The sequence below is a fragment of the Onychostruthus taczanowskii genome, unplaced genomic scaffold, assembly GCF_017590055.1.
Source record: "Onychostruthus taczanowskii isolate IOZ18803 unplaced genomic scaffold, ASM1759005v1 scaffold54, whole genome shotgun sequence".
NCBI classification, from domain to species: Eukaryota; Metazoa; Chordata; class Aves; order Passeriformes; family Passeridae; genus Onychostruthus; species Onychostruthus taczanowskii.
The window spans coordinates 1,576,961-1,603,091 of record NW_024503013.1 but is presented as its reverse complement, the minus strand read 5'-3'; the positions used below and the strand labels follow the sequence as shown (position 1 = coordinate 1,603,091).

Sequence of the window (26,131 nt, the reverse complement as noted above, 5' to 3'; positions counted from 1 at the left end):
AAGTTTTGAATCTCACAAGAGCCACTGTAAGGCAAAGCATGTACTGAAGAACTAGTTGCAACTCTCCTGCATTTAGAGGATTATTAATACCCAAGTGGTGGAGAGAGAAAGGACAAGAAGGAATGGCATGGACCAATCCTGAACCTTGACATTGTCATTTTACTTTCTGGAAAATTTAGAAGAGGAATATTTAAAAGAGTATAATGGTGAAGGGGCCGAAAATGGACTCTTTTCCATAAGGCCTAAATTTGCACTCAGCCCATCTTTTGAAAATGGCAAAACACAGCAGGAGCAGTGCCACTAAAACATAAGTAGAACTGAGCTGGGCAGTTCAGAAACACATCTTAAAACAGGAAGATACAGCTGAAAAGTATGTGCTGACACTGTGGCAAATTTGTAGATAGTAAATTACATAGTGCATATGCTATTTACCATGTGCTGACATTTTCTGTTGCTCTGACAATTTTATGAGAACAAAAATAAAAAGAGCAGAATTATAATGACTGTCCAAAATGTTTTCTCAGGGTTTAGCATCAGACCACACGTATTTGCACTATGGCAACACGTGACCATTCCTGCAACCTTCGAACGCCTATGCTGTTGTAGTTCACAAAATTGATTTTATTTTTTTTATTTTATAATTGATATAACCAAGGAGGATTGATGGGCATTTTATTGAACACTTTATAGAGGACAACAACAGATTCACTGCAGCAAGTCATATTTTTAAATACAAAAGGAGAATTAGTAAAAAGTTAGGTAAATATCCAACATGAAACATGAACATGTGGCTTTCAGGAGCTTTGAATTTTAAAGACTGAAAACTCCACTTACATCAAACAGTTCAAACACATCCACATCACAAAATCTTAGTATTGCACTACAGCTCCTTGTCCAAGACATACAATGCACAATGTGCACCTGCACTGCCTACATACAAAGGACCATCAGCAACACATCAGCACAGCCAGAGAGAATCTAGGAAAGGTCAAAGGGATCATAGGCTTGGTGGCAGAATTATGGCAGTAAAATTCAGCAGTGTGGACCACCAGTGTCCAACATAAGCCCTGTTTTGTGCTGGTAATGCAAGAGACATAAGGATTACAGCTGTGCTGCTGTCCTGGGCAGAGGTAGCATATAACTATGGCTTTAAAGACTTCTTTTAAAATAAGGCTTGTCTTAGTTGAAAGCCGTAAGAAAAAGGAAGAGTTCTCGTAATATTAGCCCTAAGTGTAGCACAGCAGCACTTTCAGATCCATTTGTTCACAGCAGCTGCCAGATTGATTTATGGGCACAATCTCTGAAATCTGCTGCAGCACATAAAGTGTTCTGTGCAAAAATGGTAACACCATTTACTCCTGTTTGCCCCTCATCCACAACCATATGGAGAGTGCTAGCAGACAAGAGCACAAAAGTGGGTGACACTATGGAACTGGAAAATGGAAGTCCTACCTGGCCATAAAAAATGCCCTCCTTTGTTTAAAAAGCCACCTTGGAAGAGGTGACAGGTAAGTCACCTCACTTTCATGGACAATACAGAAAAACAAGTCAGTATATCACATTTGTGAAAGATATACACTGCCACTGTGGTGCTTCACGCTCCCCACCCACCTCACCTTGCATCTAGTATTTCAAGACAGAGGTCATTTTAATACTCAGTGAAGGCTGAGGTCTTGGGCAGAAGGGACAACATTAAAGCTGAATTCTACTTTCTCCAAATGGTCTGATAACAAACCTATGTATACAAACACTCGTCCTTATTTTGTCTGTTCCAATACACTTAAGCATCTTTAATTAAAATACAGTCACAATGTGTGTGGGGGAGAACAACCTTTCAGAGTATTTACATCTACTTCACCTTGGTTGTCGGGTGCTTGGCTCTGCTGAGGCATTTGGATGCTACTTTAATGCAACATTGTTTTTTCAAGTGTGGTTTGGAAAACAGCATAACTAATATTGCATTTGATACTACAAACACATTGAGAAAAATTCTACACATAAAAATATTACAAAACAATTTCAATAAACCATTACAAAAATATAACCAATTTCACTGATCTTCAGTCCAAAACTCCAAGGCAAATTTATTAGACAAAGACCTAAACAACTGAGGGATAGAAATTAAACCAACACTTAGCTTACACATCATTACATTTTGTAAAAAAATGTTAAAACATATTAATTTATTAATACATAGAAAATTCAAAATCCCTAATATTTACAGTACCTTCTTAACACTAAAACTGTTTGTAGTTTCTTTTCCACCAGTGTCAAGTACTTAATCCCAGACATCAATGTTGGGATGACTAACCAAGACATCTCAGGCTGAACAGGGTAACCTCTATTTTTCCTTGAAGACACAGGCAGTGCAAGTGGCAGCCACCACCCAGGACAGATTAACCAGATTCATTATAAAACCCCATCCCCAGTCCCTCTTTTCCAGGTCAGAGAGCCCAAGTTAATTTACTTAAACCCCAGAACTGAGATGGCCACTGCTGCAGAGCAACGCTTCAGAATGCAATGGGGCCGTACCTCTTTGCTAACTGCAGGGTTATGTTTCCCATCCCTGTCCAGCATGGAGTGAGCTCTGTCCAGCTGCCAGCTTCAACTGCATTCAATGCACACCACTTGTTACTCATGACAGAATTGTTTTGTTCTTTCTCCTCGTGTATGGTTTGATTTTTTTAATAAATAACGGAAGAGTACAACAGGCTTTTTCAGGCACATGACTCCTGATTGTTATATAACAAATAGTCTGTAAACCAGTTTGGCCTCTGGGGAACTGTCAGGGGACTCAGAACGTTGCATTAAAGAGCAGCACCTTGCGCTGAGTGCAGTGGAGGAGCCTTCCCAGGGAAGGGGCTCCTGGCTCCTGCAGCTGGGAAGCATCAGCACGAAGAATCTATAAGTCTTTGGCGAAGTCTCTTGTCTTCTCTCGTATTCACACTGCCACTTGCATCACGGTCTGCCAGAACTGAAGAGAAGGCAAAGCTTTAGAAGAGAAAGGGCCATCAAAGCACTCGACAGCTTCTGGTGCACAGAGGAACTGCCTGTGCTGCACTGCTGGCTGGCCTGTGCTGTCCCCACAGGAATCCCGGGTGCCCTGCACACCACTCTGCCAGAGCCAGCCCATACCACTGGTTTGCTAACACAGCCCCTAATAAAAACGTGCTGACACCAGAAGGGACAGGAAAAGATGATGAGCTGTGGGTGAAGCTCTGCTGATGGGTGTGGAGCCTGCAGCTGTCCCCAGGCAGAAGGAGAGGGGCTGCACCAGCCCGAGCTGGTCAGGCACACAGCAGCTTCTTTCTGCAATCTATTTTAACAGAGCGTCAAGAATTAGCTTGTTCTGATCTAGACAAAAATAGATCTTTGAAGTGTTTTCGTGAGGTGAAAACAATGTCAAAAATTCGGCTTTCAGATAAAAATAAGTCAGATTTTCAATTTAACTTTTTTCAATTAACTTTTTCAGCTCCCTGAGCCCAGATGTCCACTGAGGCTCTTATATTTTACTTCCAAACCCATCTGTATTTCAAAAATGGACAGATTTGAAAGGAAAACTATATATGCTGTCAGAACTACTCCAAGCTGCTGCACAAGAGCCGGCTGCCAAAAGGGCTTCTTCTGGTTCAAAAAGAATTCTCCTTGTTTGTTCTGAATTCTCCTGTTTTATAAGCTGACTTGTCCAAATCTCAGCCTATCACAACTGCTTGACTCAAGGACAGAGGAACAGCTAACCCCTGGGTACTGATGCTTCTTTTTTATTAATTACAGGGCATAGCTTTCTGAAGAGAAAATAGATTTATTCTTTTCCTACCTTTGAAACACCTCTTGAACTTTGTCTCAGCATTGTGCTCACATACTCAGGTAAGCTTCTAAATGTTTTAAAGCACCATCACTTTTGGTTTATACCTCTCCGTGGACATTGGGCTTCTCTAATTCTGCACTTGAGGAAGGAACTGGTTTCACAATTAAGATATGCCACAATTTTTAGGACAGAATCCTAGACTGGATTGTATATGAGTGACTGCTCAAGTGCAGACTGATGGGATTTCCAGAGAACCATTGCATCAATCCAGATTGACTTGGACCATTTTGATAAAAATCACTTTACAATCTCCTTGTTCTCTACGAAAGCGGGAACAGGAGTGTGTTCACTGACCCCAGTCCCACTTCCCTTCTTTTGTCATTTCCTGCTCCTCTGCCAGCAGCATTTCTGAGCATCAGACTTATTTTTATATTCACCCACGACTTCTGCCAAAGCCTGAATAGAAGCAGAAGCAGCAAGTACTACACTTTGGAGCCAATTTCTGAAGAAATGTCCTGAAACCAGCAGCTTTCTCTCCTGAAACCAGCAGCTTTCTCACCCTAGCAGCTTCAAGCACGACCCACCCTGGAGCTCTCCTACTGTGCAGGGAGAGTTTAACTAAGTTTAACTTTAACTTAGGCAGTTAAAGTTCAAAGAGCTGAATGAAGCCTGTTAGTGCCAGAGCAGAGGTGCCAGCAAGGACTACCAACCCAACAAACAATCCAGGGTTCAGCTGTGCCACAGATTTACACCACCACATTCTTCTGAGGTGACAGCACTTACACAGCAGGCAACATAGCAAGGACTAAGCAGGTCCATTACCTTACAGAATATATTAGTAAGTTTTTGGTAGGAATACACATCTAGATCAGCTTACCTTGTAACTCTGTTGCATCTTTTTCCAGCTCTTCTGTAGTTGTTTCTTCAGGCTTCTCCAACTCAGCAGTCCCTGGCTTCCCATCTATGGTATCAGTCTTAATAGTACCAAGGTTTACCAAAAGCTGCATGACATCAAACTTCTCAGAAACTGCAATGTTCTCCAGCACTTTGAGGCATTTAAATGATTTAAGTTCACTCACGTTTTCCTCAAGAAAGAGGAGGTAAAGGCTTAAGTCATCAAAATGATTTGACTTAAGTTTCAGAACATCAAAAGTTGGCAAGATTTCATACACTTTGAGAACACCTGAATTCCACCTCCATGGAACAAACATTGCATACACTACCAGGGGCATCACCATCAGATAGACTATCAGGTTTATATAGCTGAGTACCTTGAAGACACCAACAGCAATAAGCTTGCACTGAACCACTTCTGGAACAGTTGTGTCATTCTTAAGGATCCCAGTTTTGATAGTGCACAGAAACTCATCACTCAGAGAGGAGAGACTAATGTAGTAGCCCAGATAAAGGCATGCAATGAAAATAATTATTAGTGTGAGCAAACGGCAAGTAATGTATTTAATTATTAAGCACTTGGAATTCTTTTTTGTCTTCAGGTACTGCTCCACAATTGGGTATTTAAAGTAGCTTTCAGATATTTCCCACAAACTGAAAAAGAGAAAAAAAATCCCATCAAATCATACAGATCAGAGGCTGCAACATTCACCTACCACAAATACCAACAAAACCTAGTACTCTAAATGAGATAAAAGGTTGGAAACCTTCTTAAAATCATAGAATCACCACCAAATATGGTTTGCATTAGAAGGGTTCTTTAAACATCATATATTTCTGCCAAATCCCTGTGCTCTGCTACAGACAGGGACACCTTCCACTAGACCATACTGCTCAAAGCCCCATCCAACCTGGCCCTGAGCACTTTGAGAGGTGGGACACCCACAACTTTCCTGGGCAACCTGTGCCAACCTCACCATCCTCACAGGGAAGAATTTTTTCCTAATGTCCAATCTAAACGTACATTCTTTCAGTTTAAAGTCATTCCTCCTTGTCCTATCACAACACGCCCCTCTAAAAACCCTCTCTCCAGTTTTAGGTACTGGAAAGTGCTTTAAGGTCTCTCTGACACTTCTTCAACCTGAACAACCCCAGCTTTCCCAGCCTGTATCTGTAGGAGAGGTGTTCCATCCCTCTACTCATCTTGATAATACTCCTCTGGACGCACTCCAACATGTTCACATCCTCTTATTGAGGTAGATCAAGGGTAGTTTTATTGAAGTCAGTAGAAAACCAATAGAATAGCAGATAAATGAAAAATATCAACACTCTAATACAGAAAAGTCGCTTTAGAAACAAAAGAGTTCCAACACTGGACAATGGAAAAAAAAAGTATAGCCCTCACAGCAACAAAATATTTTTGTTCTTTTCCAGTACGAAACAGGTGCAGTAAGCAAATCCATGCAGAAAAGCAGACTCTCCAAGCACTTGTTCAATAATAGAACACTAGAAGGCTTTTTACTTGCCAAGACCTAACTCCACATTTCACAGAGACTGAAGACTGCTGCATTACTTGTTACCCCACATAGAAACAGGTACCCTTGACCTACAAGGAAGCAGGAACTGGATCTGGTTGGAACAGTGCACCAACTTGATCAGAAGGGGAAGGGGTTGCTTTTGTGGGTTTTGACATTTGGGTTTTTTAATCATTTTTCTGATCAGAAGCTTTGCAGACCTAGATCTTAAAGAACAGGAGATGACAAGTAACTCGACAGTGTGCAAGCGACTGTCAAGAACATTGAGAACTGAGGACTGAAGTGTCTCTTTTCTTACACTGATGGGCAAAACTACTTAACACCTACTGCAACTAAAGAAATCAGAACGTCTCAGGTAATAAGTAATCTGAAGAGCTCATTACATGTTTTCTTTGAAAAAAGAAAAGTTCCAGCTCCAAGGGCCAAAGTAATCATTTCAGATATCTTCTTTTTTTTAAGCCAAACTTAAAATTGTGTCAGGTCACCATTCAAACCTTTGCAGTACATCTCTAAGTGGGTACAGATGTCACATCTGTCACGAACTTGAAGAGCAGAGAAAGCCAAGCCCCAACATCTTACCTCTGTGTCAAGTTTTCATTAGCAGCTGGAATCAAGTCACTGGGGTCTCTGGGCTCTCCACTTCGAATGCTATTAGCAGCTTTGATTGCCCTGTTATAGGCTTTGTCAAGTTCTTCTATAATAAATTTCAGGTCTGAGGAAAGGTGAGGTGCTGCAGTGAAGCGCCAGAACAAACATGGTAGATACAGCAGGATAGCAACAAGCAGAAGGATGTATGGGAAGAACTGGAGGGAGAAAAAAACCCTGCATAAGTAAAATGTTAGTCTATCACCATCACTCCCCATAAGGATTATGTTTCCTAGAGGCCTAGCAAATCCCTATAATTTTACTTAAATCCTTCTACTAAAACCCAATTTTAGTTATGGGATTGCAGGGAAGGATATGCAGGGATATGCAGGGAAGCAAAATCTCTTTTCAGACAGCTCCAGCAACTTTGCTGCTGCTTAGAGCTTCCCCCACCGAAGGAAAAAAAAAGGTGCCATGATCCTGATGACATTTTCAATCCTGATAACAATTTCTGCGTATTCAGAACCACCGGAGCTGACATTGAGAAATACAGCATTAACCTGGGGAAAAAACAAATAGCACAGCAAAGCAGCTATCAGAGGGGCTGACTGAAAGAAGACAGCATCATCCAACTCTCCCTCCTCGATGTGTCACCACTGTTCACAGCAACTAAAACACTCCAAATACCAGCAAAATCTCTCCTGCTTTCCATCAGCTGTCAGGAGGTTAATGAACAGAGCTGCTACAGCTCTGCCTCTGCCTGCAAACACACATCTCTTCAGAGTGCATCCAGTGACTGTAAAGGATATAGGTGTGATGTAATACTTCAGGGTATTTAAATATTTTCAGATAACATGTAAATGGGAACCAACACACAGCATCAGAGTGGTCTGGTGGTAATGCAGCACTGAGAAGTCAGCCCTTACATGGTCACAACTGCTTAGGGAAAGGGTTAAAGCAGGTATAAAATACAAGTTTGAAGTTTTTCCATCTTTCTTCTATTCATCAATAGTTTTTGTCATACAATTTTAACTCTGATTCTTCCCAGCTGCAGGAAAGATGGTGTTTCTATGTACTCTGACATTATATTGGAAGCATAAAATCATACATAATATTACCCTTACAGAGACACGATGTAAGACCTGGTTAGACAAGCAGTTTGGTAATGAAATGTACTGCAAATTCAGCCAACCTCTAATTCATTATATTCAGCTTTTGCTAGCAAGCACACACAACTCAAATCTAGCATCAGTTCATAAGGAACTTTAAATCAGTTGAACAAATATGAAACAGATATAAGACATCATAAGTGTTACAGTCATGTGCCCATGCACGTTCATTGGCAAAGCCAGTGGAGATTTTCAGAGGAAGCTTGAACTGAAGTCATTAATCACTGCAAGTGGAAAAGCTACACGAACATTTGCAGGTATTTAACAAGATGAAAATCTGGGCCTAATATAACTATGTTAACTTGTGTTTGCATTAATCAAGAGAGATTAAAGTTTTGCATGCACAAAGTAAGTAATGTGATGTTATGGAACATTTTATTCAGGAAAATTACTTCTAATATCACTTACCATCAAAGCAAAATCCTGTGTTATTACTGTCAGTAGGAATGCATATGCTGTATTAGACCTTAAATGACTGACTCCCCCTACCCAGAGCAGCCCACAAAAACTGTGCAGAGCTCTGCCCTCACTACTGCCTCTCCCTCTCCTCTGCACACAACAGATAACACCAGATCATCTTCCTTCTCCCAGGTGTAGACCTTCCAATCGAGATGTTAAGCTCTGGCATGTCCATGTATTTTGGACACATCATCAACACAAGAATTTGGTCTTCTTATTTATCACTGTGGACAATGCCACCAGGTCTGAGTCCTGATGCCTTGGTTTACCCAAAACTTCATGGTTTCATGTCCAGGCTCTTTCAATCCTCTGAATTCTGTATTATGTAGAAATAGAAACGATCTGTCTTTGAACCCATCTCTTACTTACTTAAGCTCCTCTAAGCTGCTGCAACACATTTTCCATAGGTCTTAAGAAATGCTTACGATTGCCTGCATAGCTGCAAAGGCTGTTTGACTTCACTTACACCTGTGTCATACACCTCTGAGCCACCTTGCACTGATGCCAGGTGGGGAAAGAAACAACAAAGACACATCTGATTTAGCAAGGAGCAACCAAAATGCCTTACACTGGCTTACACCACTAGGATTTAGTACTCACTCTTTCACATTTTACAGGCATAACAAGATTTACTAATTCCTTTTCTGACCCTCAAAACTGGAAACGCTGTCAGCAGTATCCCATACAATCCTAGAGATCTCTTTACCCCGAGTACTACAAAACATAAGCAAGATAGTTTTCACACTGAAGTTACAGCCCCAAACCTCCATTGTTCCAGCCTCCACTTCTTCCTTTCTAACTCAAAAGAATTCTGCACTTGTGTAGCACATTGGCAGCAGCCCTCTTGCTCCATCCCAGATGTCCTCCCATGTCTGCCCTCATTAGGCTGTTGCCTTAAAAAAAACAGCCTCTGCCATCTTGCACCTCCTGTTCTCCCCAACTCCTTCACCACTGCCTCCTCACCTGGCAGCATCACACTGCTGGGGAAAAGGCACATATACAATGCATTTGCTGGGCTTCCTCTTGCCAGGCTCTCATCACTCCCAAAGCTGCAGCTTATGGCAGTGTAAGTGAACTCTATGCAATTCTTTTCTGAATAGTCTCAAAACTGGAGCAGTACACAATCATTAGTGCAGCTCTTTATGTCTTAGAACAGAAGTCTCTATTTGTCACCTTTCCCACAGCACCTGATGCACAATTCCATCCTTCTCAGATCCTGGCTTTTTTAAAAATCAAAGATACACTTGTTTCACTTGTTAACAGTAGGCTTAGATAACCAGCAAATTGATTTGAATAATTAAATTTAAAATTTAAGGTCTTGAATGACAGGGAGAAGTGAAAATGTCATCTGGCATGAGTCCTAGGTTTCAGAGCAACAGACCAGCTCATCTGACTACATTTGACAGTCAAACACAATGACTTCCCATTCTAAGAAGAGGACCCTGTGGTATTTGTGCACAGACAACCACGTGCCATCAGCCTGTCTTTTATGGTTTATGGTTTTACGGTTTATTTGCTCCCAAGGCGCCGAATGCACAAGGAGGAAATGCCCCTTCAGTCTTGGGCAGTTTGAGCATTGAAGCAGAAGGAAGTGTCACTGATCCCAAGAACTGTATGGTCAAAGGTATGCCAGAGGAAGACACTGGCCCAGAAGTGAAACTCAGTTTTTCCTTTGCTGTGCAGTTATCAAGTCCCTTCTCGACATATTCCGCATGAGACTGACAAAGCAAGTGGTGTGTGCAGCAGGGACTCAAACTGCAGTGCCCTGTAAGTTTTCTGCTGTGTCCTGCTGAGCTCCTGAAAGCTAAGGATGATGGAAGCAGGTTCTCCTGCCTTGCTTGGCCCTTAGTCTGATGGCACACTGGGGGGAACAGCAGGCTCCCAAGGAGGCAGAGCACTTGGAAGCCAAGAGGCTGCCCCTGTACTGCTGCACGTCATTCACTTGACAAGCCCTTGAGGCCTGTGCACACTCCAGGCTGTTTGAGTAAATTTGTTAGTACTCAGCTACTGTTCAGCAAGAACATATACATGGGTAGAGAAGAAGAGGCATTTGAGCAGTGCATCTGCAGAAGCACACAAGGTGCTGGAATCACAAGGCTGTCTTTGGAAGATGCATGAGTGCCACACTTCCCTGAAGGTGAAAGATAAAATCAGACTAAAGCACAAAATAGTCTGTCATCACCAGCTTCAACTCAGCTAAGGTGAAGTAAATACACAGCAAATAAGTTAGAAGGGCATTTAAAATAACAGCTTTATAACCTCAAATATGCTTTTATCGTGCAAAAAAATATAGCTGGAATTGGTGGAGTGACGCAAAGGGCATTTTCAAGGACCTAATCTACAGAAAGCTTACCAGGGTCTGGAAAAAATGTCTGGAAGAAGATGAAAATAACTTTAATGGTATTTAGAAAACAACAGCTTTCTAATTTTACTATATCTTCAGTCCTTATTTCCTCTGGGCAAACACTATACAAGTGACTGAAAGCATTCTGACTTCCACCTACCTGACCATGGTCAGAGAGTAACTTAAGTACAACAGCACAAAACTTGAGCTGCACAGTTCTGGGTAACAGCTTTGAGAAAATTAACTGGCAGACAATTAAAAGAGTGAAGCACTGAAGTGCCGTCATTAAAATACATGAACGTGGTGAGATGTCTCCCTCTTCAGTTCCAATTTTGGAAAAAGCCCAAGCAAAGGCACTAGTCCCCAGACAGGCTAATGGCAGTAATTACGTTTCCAGAAGCAAAGGCATTAAACTCCCTCTGGATATGACCCTGTTCCTGTTTGCAGCAATGGAAGGTGCTCAGCAGAAACAGCTACAGAAGACAGATCATTCCAAATGAGGTCCGGTCCTGTCTCCAAACCCACAGGTGAATCTCAAACCCTAAGTGATCTTTAACCTTCCTGTTACATACTTTCTTTTTTGATACAGCTTCAAAACTGTTCTCCAGTTTCAATAAGCTCAAGCCATCATCACCAGTGGAGGCTGTGATGGCTGTATCCAGTTTATTCTGGACTTTGGGGGACAGATGGCAACGTGGTAGTCAGGGGCTGCCTGGAACAGTGACCCAGACCTCTTGCTGGTGTACACAAGTCAATCATCACACTCCATAAGCAGTGGGCAGCCCAGGGCCTGGTAAGCTTTCCTGCATGGCTACAGACTGCATGCCAGCTTCTCCCCCTGAGCAGGGATACCTCTCAAGGTTACTCCTCAAGGCTGAGAAATTCCTTGCTGTAACACACAATCTGTAGGTGATTAACAGCATGCTTGAAATCTTAGCTAAGTGATATAAAGGACTGACAGTGTACATACAATCATTTAGACATAAACTGTTAAGAGGTCTGGGGCTAAGTTTGAACCTATCCACACCTGAACTCCCCTCTGACAAATTCAGAATACAAAGGAATCCTTTCTGAAACTCATGACTCAACAGGAGGGTCTCTCCAACAATTCTCATTCTATCCTCTATGCACTAAGTACTGAAATGTGTCTGCCCACTGAACCTCGATAAACCCCTGCCACATTCACATTTATTGAACTGCATTGACTCTCTGCTTTGTATTAACACATTGTTGCTTCTCTCTTATAAGAGAAGTGGATGACTCCATCTGCCGCAGACTGAAGTAGCTCTAGCACTACACTTACACAAAATTATTTGTAAATGCATCTGCATATGGGTGTCCTTGCTCTGACAGCCCTTAATCTCTCTGGGAAGGGTTTACAAGTGAAATGTGAGGAGCCCTCAGTCAACTAAGAAATTGCACAAACAATGAGTCACTAGAACCAGGTAAAAATCACGATTATACCTGTACCAGCAATATAATAAATAACCCCAAGGTTTGTTCTGGCGTATTCACAGACAAGTGACTCAAAGAACAACTCTAGGGTCCATGGTTAACTTTACTTCTTTTACAAAAAGAGAGAGTTTCCACATAATTTTACTTCATGCATACAAAGACTGCAGACCCACTCTCTGCAGGCAATGCTTCCAGCAGGTCCCAAAGCACTTGTCCTGCAGTTTGAAAGATCTGAGCCTGACAACTGACCTCTCCTGGCTGTGCCACATGTGAGGACCCCCTTCTTTCAGTCAGATGAATTGTTTGCCTGCACTTCATATGAGTACAAATCCCCTTTTTCTGAACAACCCTATACCTCTTCTTTGCTTACCTTATCTTCTTTGCTTCTCCCCAGTTATAGCAGACTAGAACATACAGTCATTAAAAAAATCCCCAGAAGACTCTTGGTCATAGGCAGCTCCATCCTAGCAATCCAAATTTCAGGGCTATGAAGTGGTCATCACTCAGTGTTCAACCACCCCTCAACTTGCTTGGCTGCTATCAAGAGCCAGTAAGATGATGCTCACTGTTCTCCTGCTTGAGTTCTTATAAATTTCTCTGTGCACTATGGATTAAAAAGGTTCACAATGCAGTCCCCTCCTCTCCTCCTCCACTAGACTGCGAGGACTGCCCACACACAATGGCCAAAACCGTTTCTTCTCCTTCCAGTTAAGGATCAAGACAAGTTTTACAAAAATAACTTGTGACGTGGAACACTCACCTTTAGAGACAATAAGCAAACTATCTGCACAGGGCAGTCAAGTACAAAACTCCTCCATCCCCATCACCACTGACTGTCTGTCTTTACCACTCATCTCTAGAAACCAACATCTCTGTTCTGACACTTCAGACAGACACAAGAAACCTCTTAAGGGAATTAAACCTGAATGGAAAATCCCGTAACAAAACAGAGGCAACGAAATAGTGAAGTCTGACCAGAGTAAGTTTCCTCAATGAAAAACCTGAAGAGGACTGTTGTCAGGGGACTCAGCCATATAATCATTTTGACAGCTCTTTCACTGACAAAGAGAAGGAAATCTTAGCATTAAACTAAGAATACAGGCAGGACCTTCCACAGTCTCTTCTTTATATTCACCTGCAGGTATTTTGTTCATTGAATTGTGCATTTTAGTACACAAATCATTTTGCTCCCTGCAAAGGAATATCCAGTGTGAGGAGTTTCCAGGATCACTGGAAATTTCCTAACTCCTGTTCTCCATGGAGAGAGGTCCTGGGCACCCTCTAGGAGCACAATGACCACTGGAGAGTCAAGGAACCCAGAAGTTTGCAGTATGGTCCTTTTCCGCTTCCAAACTGATAAATTCAACCCCTGGCAGTGATCTCCTAGAGCAGAAAGGACAACCAGTAAAGGTGCCAAGCTTTAGGGAGTGCTCAGAACTGAAACTTACATTTTACTGTTCAAAAAACCAAAAATCTCAGAGCAAACTTGAACTCTGAAATAGGAGGGAGATGGAAAGGTTTCAGTTTTTCTGGAAAAAAAAAAAAAAAAAAAAAAAAAAACACAAACCCAAAACACCTCTGGAGAGTTTGATAATCCTCCAGAGCAACCACATGTTGAGAACAAAAGCAGTGCAGGTCACTACATGGTGGCTTTGTCACCAAAGAGCTACCTGCTCCTACTTCCTTCTGCGCCACTCTGAGCACTGCCCCAGGAGGCAGTACTTCTGACACAGCACAGAGAGCATGCCAGAAGGAAATCCATCCATTTTAATCAGTAATGGGGCCTACAATCTCATTCCCCCAAAACTTAATACAATGCCTCCTTAAGTGTTTTTTATGGAGCCTTCCAGCATGCCAATATAGTGAGATACTAAGTGAGTCAGTTGTGGAAAGAACATGAGATGCCCTGCAAATAGAAGCTCTGCTTCCCAGAAAGCAGGAAAAGAGTTTTAAGTGTTAAGAATAACTGGGCCTAATGAGCCCTGCTGTCCCTCTGTGTACATCCCTGTAGATGCAGAGTTGTCTCCACTAACCTGAGCACAGGAAGTCTCCCTTTTCTCCTTAACATCACTGTGCTCCCAAAAGGCTCTGCTCCAGCCATTTTTAAAATAATTACCTAGCCAAAATCTGCAGAGCAATGAGCTTGTACATATTTTGCAGTGCAAGGGTGGGGGGGGGGGAACCCAAGTCTGACTGCAGAAGCGATCCCAAACCACTGAGCAGCTGTTGGCCCTGGATGCAAAGAACAGCCTTAGATACCAGAGTGGGAAGCAAAGTTCACTGTTAAACAGCTGTAACACCACTCCTTCCCTGTAAACTCATAAAGCATGGAGGCTGATGAACAACCAGAAGTATATTAGTATTGACCTCCAAAGAGCACCTGCAGCTCCCAATGTCTGGATCAGAGGGTGGGTGGCCAATCATGGATCCAAGATGAGTCACCAGCCCCCACTACAGCCCCTGGCCCAGCTGAGCAGATGCACTTCCTGCAGACAGTCTGCAGGATATTTACAAGGAAACATCATATGCCATACACGTCATGGAGAACTGCAGCAATTTCTGATACAGCACTAGTCAGCAAATTAACATGGGTTGCATCATAAAAGTATGAGCCCTTAAGCTATTCGTGGCTGCCAAACAAGCAGACTTAATGCTATCAGCAGGTGACTATCACATGAAATTCAACACAAAAAATTTGGGTAACAAGAGCTCGTTCCCTCCAAAGAAAGGGGCAGCAAGGTGGAATTTGTTTTTTGCAGGTGGAGTTTCCAGCACTGTGAGATGTTCCAGTTTCAACTGGCCTCTGTAGAAGGTCTGGCTGAAGTGGAGCCCTAACTGCGCAAGGAAGAGTCCAGGCTAGAAACCAACAGAGTCCGGCTTTAATACTCATGAAACACATGCCTATTGGGTCAAGGTTATCACTGGGGCTAACTGGAGAAGACAAAAGTAAATCCTCAATTAATGATTTGAGTCAGCAAACAAATCAGAGACAGGCTTGAATAGCATCTCAGAGATTATACCACCAGATGACTGGATAATAAAATCTGAGGCTCAGGATACAGAAGCAAAAGCCAGAAATACAGGTGCTGCTGGTCTCATACCTGAGCTCCCTCTAGCACCAGGTTCTCCTCTGCTCCCAGATGCCAGGGGTTTATTTGCTGGGGCAAGTAATAAAAGGGCTGAGGAAGGCAGAACACAAATTTGCAGAGCCCAGCAAGCATTTCTGACTTTGGCATCAGCACTGCTCAAGCAGGCCAAAGCTGCCTCTCGAGTTGAGTCAGCTCCAGGCATTGTCATGGCATTAACCCAGTGTGTAATTCCTGCCAAACCCCAGCTAACTGCTTTGAGCCAGCTCAAGTATCTCAATACCTACTGCACTTTTAACCCATAAAATAAATCTCCTTCTGTGCTTTATATGATACTGCTTTACCTGAAGCAATGAAAGCCAGCTCACGGTTGGCCTGCGGACATGGAGAAGAGCACGCTGAAGACAGGGGTTGAACCTGTTGGTACCAGTGATTCATTTCATCTCCCCCAAAATGCCTATCAGCCACAAGTCTCTCTCTCCATGCACAACTGGCCAAGAGTAACACAATAAAAATATAAAATGTTTTTATTACCCTGTTTTCCTAAAATAAGCTTTTACAAGCATTAAGGTAGTTGTTGTGTCCTGTATTCCAGTTTTAAAATAGTTCCTGGCTAAAGCCAGGTGAAGCATTCACTCCAGGACAACACAGCAACATTAACATTTCTCTTGTGTCAGATTATTTTATCAGACCCTTTATTTAAAAGCAGAAAATACCTTCTCTAGCACTACCCTCTTTGGAAGTCAGGGAAAGAAAACGTTCTAAAAATACAGAGTCAAATTGAAAGCAAGGACTACAGCAGAGCAGAGAAACAAGAAAAGTGAGACAAAGGTAGGTTTCTACATGGGAATAACTTTGCCAGGAGATGGAGACCCATACATACTTTATGCAGCCACAGGGGTATGTTTTCCAAGTTGTTGTGGGATGCTTGCTTCTGCTGCACAGCTGCCCAGCAGTAGGAGTCCACATAAGCAGCTTGTCGCCAGGAGAAAGAGCTGGGTGCAAAACAGCTTATCTGAGCGCCTGGGAAAACAAAGCAAAAGTTATTGCAGCCTCAAAAGATTTTTAAAAAAGCAGAAAACAAGTTTAGGAAGAAAAGCCCACATTTAAGATGTTATGGTATCCAAAGTTATCAGGTTAAGCGATCAGACAAAGCCCAGCAATCCTGCAGAGAGGAGGGTCCTGAGTTCCCACTGCCCCCAAAGGCTGTAACTCCCACAGGGATCCATCTAAGGATGTTCCTAAGGGTTGAGACAGCACATTAGAACACCTATCTTCTAGGCCAGTTTCTGTAAGTCTTGTGGGGGATGTGACATTTAAGACCTTTCGCACTTGCACTTAACCCAGGTTGGCCAAAGGAGAACTAACAGATACAAAGTGTGACCAGATCAGGCCCGAGGCAACAAACACCATCACACACTATCGTGTCACAGCTTCCCAAAAGCACAACCTACAGCTCACATGTCTACTCTAACAAGACCTCCAACACCATTCCTGCAGCCCAGCAGTCCCTGCAATGATGGAAGGGCAGGTTTTCCCAGGGTGCCGCTACTTCTGCCTCTGAGACTGCACATTATTTGGAGGGGTTCAAGTTATATCTGTGAAAACAAGGATTTCCTCCTGTAATTTTTGGCAGAGAAATTGTGGCCCTAGATACCTCCAAAGGGTGCCAGGCCCCTCCTCATCAGTGCAGTGAGGTGCTGTGTCCAAGACTATGCACAGCACTGTCCATTTACTCCCAGGACCTCTCCAGCTGCTCAGGAGCTTCAAATTAAGATCAAGGCCCCAACTGACAGCAAGAACAGCTATTTACCAGCCTAAGGGTCAAATTCTGCTCTGGCCAGTCACAGGCACCAGGCGACTCCTCCCACAGCATACTTCAACAAGGAAAAGTGGTTATGGGGCATGGAGTACCAGTGGCTCCTCAGGTAATGCCAGTAAAACAGGATGAAGGGGTTCAACTTTCTTCCTGCAGCTTTGATGGTGAAAGCAATCCCCCCAACACACATACATTTCCACCAGGCTTTCAGAAATGTTGCAACAGGACAGTCATTTCACCAAATAATTACACAGAGTGGACATGGCTCTTCCATGAACATTTCTTCTAAGTGCGACACTTCTGCCAATATCAAAAGACCAACAGGGGAAAATCTGCTATATTTTTTCCCTTTAACACATTCATCTAAGTTATGCTAATGGAATTGCTCTGTGCTTTATGGGAGTAAGTATATAAAATAAGCCTGTATAATTTGTCCTGCATTTTAGCTAGTTTGATTTTCAGAGAATAACAACTTCTTTTGGAAAAGGAGCCAACTGCATTCGCCTTGTAACTTGTACAGCCTCTTTACAATGTAGTCAAGGAGCTTTATGAATAAAAGCCTTTCCACATGAGTCACTATTATAATTATTTCTAGGGCTGTAGTATCATAAAGACATGGTTTGATCATCATGGTTTGACCTGTCACAAGTCTCCCTTATGGAAAACAAGTCACTGTTTATCAGAGCAAAGCTCACGTGATTTAGCTAAGTTGGCACCACACAAGCACTTGCACTCCCCCAAAGCCTGGGGAGTTTTTGTTTTCCAGATGACTTCCATTAGTTGTAGAAACCAAAGAAACAATATATTGCAGAAAAAAAAAAGTGAGGGGGGAAAGAAAGCAAAGAAAAAAGCAAGCATTTAATGTCTGCTGTCCACTAGATAGGGACCATTCATGCCCTGCTCTCATCATTTAACCAATCTCCTGCTGGTGGCTGTGCCCAGTGTGGAGCAGCAAACAAGGGACCTTTTCAAAGGAAGAGCAATGGAGTGTTCAGAAAGATGCTTTGTCTTATTCATGTTTGTGTATCCACAAAAAGAAACACATTCCATGTGTTCATTCTCATTAACGGGTGGAACACCACTTAAAGTGATGGAGTGTTTGAAAGGCAGAAGTGAGGAAAAAGGCAGGCATGCCTCTTCTCCAAAACTAGGGATGAAAAAGGCATCCAGACTCCTTCTCCAAAATGTCATGTGCACAGCTTCACACCAGAATAGCTACAGCAATGCCAATGCTGCAGCAGAGCAGAGACCATCACTCACAACCCCCAGTGTTTCAGCAGGGACACTAAAAACCTGACTTGGGAGCCAAGCAGATGGAGCTCAGCCTCAAGCAGGGGGACACTCCACTTGTTGTACTAGTTTTTAACCATCTGATTGCAGTCTTGTTTGTAAACACCTGTTAATTCAAATTACAACTTTGCAGTAATGGTAGTAATATTAGGACTTATATAGGGAAGATATTTTTGTGCATCATCCATGCAAAACACAGACCATTACATGCCTCAGAAAATCGTCATCATTTTCCATCTTTTTTCCCTTCCTTCCTTCTCTCCTCCAAAGGAGTAACAGCAGTATAGAGAGATAATTTACTTTATGTTGGACTATTCTGGAGGAAGTTGAAAAGAAAATCTGTAGTTTCTATTAGAGAAATTTGGCACAGGGCTACATGCCTTCCACAGACTGGCTCTGCACAGAGCTATGCACAAGGCTGGTTTATGAGAGGCTAATAGTCCTCTGCTACCACAGGAACAGCCTTCTGGCTTGGTGACATGAAGCCACTGCCTTCCCTTGCTCCCACAAGTAATAGCCTGGGAAAGAGAAAAGCAGCTAACAAGCCCATAACAACAGGGAGATAAAATACACAAGCAAGAAGGATGAGGAATAACAAAAGACTGCATTTGTTAAGCAGTTGCCACAACAGTCTTTGGCCAATTTATCATTACTCTTGGCAACAGACTCTTTCTGTAATCATTTCCTGATACTAAATTAGCTTTGGAGAGGGAGCAATAAGGACTTGACTTTTACTTTTGCAAACAAATGAGGATTAAAAAAATGCCATTTATGATGGCTGTCCTAAAGACAAACCCCCCCCGAAAGACCTGCAGAAAACTAAGGCAGCAGCAGGGGTGCAGCCACATATGATGAAATGACACTTTTCCAAGAGCACTAAGATTACCAGATGGGGCTGGTTGTTGGCAGCAGGAATTACTTGCAGGCATGCAACTGAGTGCAGAGTACAAGCCTGAGTCACTGCAGCCAGTGCACAGCAAGGATGAGCTGTGGCGCACCTTCATGGGTGCTTTGCCAACAAACTTCCAGCTATTGCCTCCACATCTGGACTAGGAATACCTTTTTTTCCCCTGCAACTGGCTCTTCTGCAGCTCCTATGCAGGAAATCTGTGTATGATAAGAAACTCTCAGAACCTCAAGGAAATCTCAGATTGAAAGGAGAATCCCTGTTCAGTACTGGACTGCTTTGCTGGATCCAAGGCAGGCTGAGCTGAGGGATCAGCACCCTCTGGCTGCATCCTTTACAAAAGAAAGGGTAAAGCCAGCAAGCCAGACTGGTTTCCTCTTCAGTGGCTCAAAACCTCTCTGCTGACTTACACATCTAATTAAGAAACTGCAGCTAACAGACAGGACATTCAAAAATCAATGTTAATCATAGGCTTAACTATTCTTCTTGAACCAGGATCAAATGATTGCAGTTGACAGGCTTAAACCTTCAGTAAGTAATTATTTGGCTTCCAAAACACTGCAGTTACTGCAAAAAGATCTGCATACACCTGGAGGAAAACCTGGCCAGTAATTTTTACTATAATTTTCCACAAGGCAAAATGAACTTGCCGTGATACTCAAACATCTGATTTGCTCTAGCAAGAATTGTGCCCTTTAGTAGCCACTAAACAAAAACCTAAACAAGAAAATCAAGGCACACATAGACAATGCACCGACTGCCAGGCACCATCCAACACACATCCTCCACACCAACATTAAAAAAAATATTTTGAAGAATGAAAAAAGGCATCCCAATGCATACCAAACAAATGTACACGTGGAGAGCAGACCAGAAGGAATGAGCAAAGTAGAAGGTTGGGTGAAACAGAATCTGTTGAAGAAGAAAGTATGGAGCAAACGGGTGGAGAAAAGTGAAGAGACTGGAGAAAAGAACCTCTTCCCAGGGGTACTTTGGCAAAGGAGTATGAGCAGAATGTAAAGCTCAGGTGATACAATGTTTAAGCGAAGTGGGTCAGAGGAATTAGCAGGTATAGTTCTCTCTCTACAGGGCTGCAAGTTACCCCTCAGAGAAGTCTCAAAATCACGCAGTGGGAAGAGAACTGGGTATTTATCAAGTGATAAATTTTTTGATTCATGGGGAATAGGAATTATGAATTACATTTCCACCACTGAGATTTAAGGAAAACAAAGAAAGTTTCCCTTCATCTGAAGGAGAAGCATTACAAAACAGTGGCAATGACCATCTAGCTTCCCTGCCAGCATGGGTGGTACCCCAAATCTCAGGCAACACCAGAGGCCCATGATTTTTACATTTACTCTGGCAGCTAAAGCAGCTTACCATCATTTCCCCAGGAAGTGTAAAGCTGGCTCTATAGGAGTTAAACAGAAAAAATCTTACCAACAGCTGAAGATGCTCACACAATGACAGTTTAGAACTTGATATTAAAGCAAATGTTTTTACAAGTTTGCCCTGGCTGCCCAGGCAGGCCTGTGCCTGATGCTGGAACTTCTGCTCTTTCCTGAGCACTCCTTACATACCAAAGAGCAGCACAGTGTATCCTGCTGGGATCTGCACCTCTCTGACAGGAGTGCTCAGCCTGTCTGGCTGCTCTGGGCTGAGTCTACTCACACACTTGCTGTCTCAGTTCTTCATTAACGCCCTGCGTTTCACAGCATCCTGCTGAACTAAATGCAAGGTGTGCAACAGTCAGCTATTAGCACACAGCCTGCTTCAGCAGCTCTGGGAGGCGTTTTTCCAGCTCTCAGCCAGCAGCTGCCATAGTAATAGTCTTTGGCTTAATTACACCCAACACAATTTTAGCCCCCAGCTCTTACGAAGTCACAAGATAGGATTATTTCCTAAGAGCCTCCCCAGGAACTTGTGAATGTGAAGGGAGAGTGACATCAGCAAGGAGGACCAAACAGGGAGGTACAAGAGAAGAAAAGAGCCCAATTCAAGAGTTAAAACTATTTTTCAGTATATTTGTTGTGATTTAGTCTCACAGTTGGGCGGGGTTTTTTTTTTCCCTTTTCTACACATTTTATTCTCATGACTACTTCAGACACATTATTAACTTATCTAGAGAGACACAGGCCCAGCTGGACATGCACTGATGCCATCGTGGCTCCCACAAAAGCTTCTGGGATGCAGCACCCAGAGTTCCCCACTAACACCCTTCACACTGTGTTTTCTGCCAGCCAAAGCACCTCAAATCCCACAGGCAGCCAACTGCAAGGATGGAAACGAAAAAAAAAACAAACTTGGTGAAAAAAGAGCCCATAAATTGGGTGAAAAATGAGCAGGGCAAGTAAGGATTGCCACCACTGGGCAAGTCCAAAGTGGTCAATGGGGACATTAACCCCATGGTGTGCAGAGCATAAGGCAAGGCTCCACCTTCCCACCTTTGAGCATCCTCCAGCATGGTAAGATACACCAGAGAGCACCAGAGGGAAATAAGATGGTTTTAGTGCAACAAATCTCCATTTTGACAGATTCATGCAGATGCTGTGGGTTGGCCCATGGTCTGGTACTTCCTAGCCCAGCATCCTGCCACAACTGATAAGCCAGCTGCACCAAACAAGCCTTCATTATGATTATAACCAAGTTTCCCAGCTGTCTACACTCAACATGTGATGGCTTCTGTGTCCTGGAAAGGCTTACAAGGTGTTTTCTTACATGATAAAACAGAGATGCTCAAACACGTGGATTACTTCATCCCAGCTATGTATGAGCCATGCACAACCAACACCCAAACCAAACATGTAAGGGCTGCTGTGGCCACCACAAAATTCCCTTCTTTCCGCTCTCTCCCTCCCTTCTGGTCCCTTCCCAGCCATCGCCTCCCAGACAGGCTGCAGGGAATGCTGCCCATCGCACAGCTGTGCCTGGAAGCTGTTGTATGCAGGAGGTCAAACATAATTTGGTGACAAACCTGGATGAGCAGCTCACAGTTGCCTTCCTACAGAAAAAAATGAAAATATTTGATCTTGAGTGGATAGCTCTCACATCTGCTTTTCTTTCAGCTGCAAACTGAGACAGCCATTGATACTTTTTCCAGAATTATGCTGAATTTTGGCAGAGGCCAAAACAAAGCAGTTTGTTTCAATTTCCTCTCTGCTCATCTGACTGTACCTGCTCAGGGCTGCAGCATCCTGCTCCAGGCACGACCCTGGGAATAAATAAATAAATAAATATCTATGTTTTCAGCCAAAGTGTTTACAGTAAGAAAGCGCATCTTGCAATACACAGTCTGAGTTCAGAAACTGGAATCTCAATCCTGACTCAGAGCTGTTCTTACTAAAAATGGCACAGATAAAACTCTATTCATTTCTGGCTCATACACTGCTGAGGATGCCCCATCTTTCAGGGTTTTTTTTTTTTTCCCCTTTGTAAGAAGAATTGCTGATTTAGCTATATTTAGGTGGTTTCTGTTACCACACTATCTGACCACCTCTAGTATCATTTACCCAAGAACTGCCAAATAATATAAAGAAATAATACCAAGCCATGATATAAGAAATATACATGTACAATACAATCCTCACAATCCTATTATTTCCATTTTTCCATTCCCAGTATATATAGAATTGCATAAAACTATGTAAAATTGTATAAAACAAGGTGTAGCTGCAAAGAGGTAACAGATGCGGGATTTCAAGCAGCAAGCACTCCCAGGGATAGCAGACAACAGGTCAGTCACTGCTTAACTACTACCAGAACCAGCTTAAAATCCTCACAAAACTACAACTGCCCATAGGTTTCTAAAATATAGCAAAAAGTAAACTCAGGTTAGTTCTCCTCCTGCCCCTGAAGAATGGCAAAGCAGGGTGCAGGCACTAACCCCAGAGTTTCAGCACTGCTCACTCGCTGGGTGCTACAGCTGGGTTTTCCATGCCTCCAGCAGAGAAATCCTCTGTGATTCAGCTGGAATCTCATTTATTTCCTGAAACTCCCATCAAAACTAAAAGTTACTTGGTGGCTTCAGAAAACTTCCATAGCCTTTGTAAGCATTTTAATGATTTTGCACAATTAAGAGCAACCACGCGTAGGAGGAAAATTGCAGGTGTCTGACACCACACTGCAGCGGAACAGGAAAGCACAGCAGGAAGGGAAGCTGACAGGATGAGGTGCCAAGAGAACCTGAGGTGGGAAGAATGCAATTATCCCAACAGAAATAGGAGCTGAGCATTCATTTTTGGAAAGGGTGTTCAGTTTTTGTACTCTGAGCAGGTATTTCCACCAAACGCTTTCACAGCCACCTCTGAGTTGTTCTTTTTCAGACCTAAAAATGAACCCTGACATTTTCGCTCAGTTTAGCACTCCTGAGCTTTTTCAGAGAGTGATTAAACCACAAAGTGTTTGAAAACAAACCTTGCTGTCTATTTCATCGCCAGCTGAACACCACAGCACAGACAACCAGGCATTTGCAGTCCCTAAAATCCTCAGTGTTCCCTCAAATGCCTTAATGGAAGCAGTTTTGGGGTGTCCCATAAGCAGCCAGCCTGCTGAGCTGCAAGGACTGTTTGGGCAATAGGTGACAGCTGTCACAGCAGCATGGCTGATTTACTATCACTTTCTGTATGGACACCACGTGGTGCCGTTTCACCCATGCCCGGAAATAACAATAACAAGTACTTCTCATATTTATTTGCATATTTCTTTTTCAACTAAAAAAAGCTCAGTTTTCAACCCAGTGTTTCCTTCTAACAGGTTCTCAGGATTATAAACAAAAAGAAACATTAGCAAGATGCAGCCCTTGTTTTTATTCTTGCTTTATGAATTTACTGCACTCACAGATTCAACTAGAAATAATTGAAAGATGAGAACTTAACTCATCTGAAAGAAAGGCACACTTTACGAAACTCTGCAGTTCAACTGTGTGTTTGATCATTGCATAAGGGAGTAAAATTCAAGAAATAAAAGAAACATTGGTACCCAGGCACTGTTTCAAACTGGACCCAGCAATTCTAGAGTAGAAGCAGAAAGAAGAATTAAGGGGCCCACAAACAAGCTACTGTATGGAAATGCAAACCCTCTTTTTCATTGCTTTAAGAGGAAGAAATGTGCATGTATCAGTAGCAGATCTAAAACTAAAAGAAGCAGGTTAGAGTGCAAAAATATGGATGTATCCATCCAGTTTCTGGATGAACAGAGCTGCCATGGGGCTCAGATCTGGTCTCAGCATTCCCAGTCTGGTTGTCCTTCACTTCCCCATGCAGTTATTGTGGGCCACAGCAATCTGGTGCAATAGGGGTGTAGCTGTTTGTAAATACAGCAACCTGGGACATCTTATCTCTCAAGCAATTGGTATCTGACTAATGCTACTCATAATGGCTTTGCACAGATTTTTGCACTCATCTAAAGTCCCATTCCAGTCTCCACTCTCCTGACATGCAATCCTGTAGATGATGGAGATCTCATATATGACACTGAATGCCGATAAACAGGTACAGCAAATTCAGCTATCTCTTTGAAAGGCTGGAAATCCTGTGATTCACCCCGTCTCAAAATGGACAGCATCACATATACACCTTTGAGATCTTCATTCATATAGTGCTATTCTTAGCAAATCATAGGAAGGCTTGGGTTGGAGGAGACCTTAAAGATCATTTCGTTCTACTCCTCATGCCAAGGGCTGCTGCATGATCACTTTTGTAACTTGGGGAGGTTGGTAAATAAAAAGATGGTAAAATAATTGGGAAACTTGGCCTTTTACTTGTAAAGCATAGCTTCATCTACCGAGTCACAGCAGAAATTGAAAACTGAGCGGGAACAGCTGCAGGAGGGGATAGGAGCAGCGGAAAGCTTTAGAGAGCTCTCCCACTGCCCGTCCTGAGGGTCACCAGCCCCACCGAGCCGCCTGCGGCGCCAGGCAGAGCTCTGACAGCCCTGCTCCGTGGCACCTGTCCCTGACAGCTGGGCGACACCGAGATCCTACCGCCACACGCGCCGGGAGCGGAGCAGACGGGCACCTCCCGGGACACATCCCGGCTGCCTGCTCCAGGCTGAGCTGCGCCGGGAAACAAAGGGCGGCACGGCTTCAGCGCTCCCCGTCGCTCCCGCGGGACAAGATGCGCCGGCTGGGCTGACAAAGCTCCTGCTCGGGAGGAGTCGAGAGAACGGCAGAGGCCAGGGAATGCCCCAGCGAGGAGGAGGGCACGGGTAAGCGCGGGGAGGGCGGCCCGGCACACCTGGATGAGCCTGCTGCCAGGGATGCTCTCCAGGACGGCTGTTTTCCGGGGAGGCAGCTTTCCCTCCCGCGGCCCAGAGGCGCCCTCTGCCCCGCCCCAGCGGGAGCCCCGCCGCAGCCGAGCCCCACCGAGCATTCCCGCCCGGAGCTCCGCTCCGCGGCCCCGCCCGCCGAGCCCTTTGTCCGCCGCGGGAGGCGCCGGGACCCGGGAAAGGGGGGCTGCCTTCGGAGTTACCGATGGAGACCTCCTGGGCGAAGGCGAGGGAGATGAGGAGCAGCGGCAGCCCCACGGCGATGCAGGTGACGATCTTGTCGAGCGCCAGATCCAGCCGCAGTCCCTTGTAGCGCGTCTCGGGCGGCTCCTTCAGCAGGAAGTCGGAGAACACGTACTCGGTGGCGATGTGCGCGATGGCCATGGCGGGCACGGCTCCGCACGGCTGGGCCGGGCTGCCCCGGGCCGTGCTGGGTTAGGCCGGGCTGGGCCCCGCCCGGCGCGGCTCGGGAACGCCCCCGCGGCCCGGCCCGCCCCCGCCCGGCTCGGGGCGGGG

General features: G+C 43.9%; 1 protein-coding gene across 2 annotated transcripts; it reads right to left on the bottom strand.

Annotated features, from left to right (window-relative positions):
• Positions 1-624: 624 nt before the first annotated feature.
• Positions 625-26,016, bottom strand: PANX1 (pannexin 1). Of its 2 annotated transcripts, XM_041417059.1 has the most exons (5): positions 25,819-26,016; positions 16,219-16,358; positions 6,817-7,040; positions 4,686-5,356; positions 625-2,974 (listed from the first exon to the last, which is right to left on the bottom strand). In XM_041417059.1, exons 1-5 carry the CDS (start codon positions 25,997-25,999, stop codon positions 2,889-2,891), a joined length of 1,302 nt encoding a protein of 433 aa, XP_041272993.1. In that variant the 5' UTR covers positions 26,000-26,016; the 3' UTR covers positions 625-2,888. The 2 variants fall into 2 exon arrangements, with proteins under 2 accessions (XP_041272993.1, XP_041272994.1); XM_041417060.1 differs by lacking the exon at positions 6,817-7,040 and having other exon boundaries at positions 4,686-4,893; positions 25,819-25,999.
• Between the last annotated feature and the right edge of the window lie 115 nt (positions 26,017-26,131).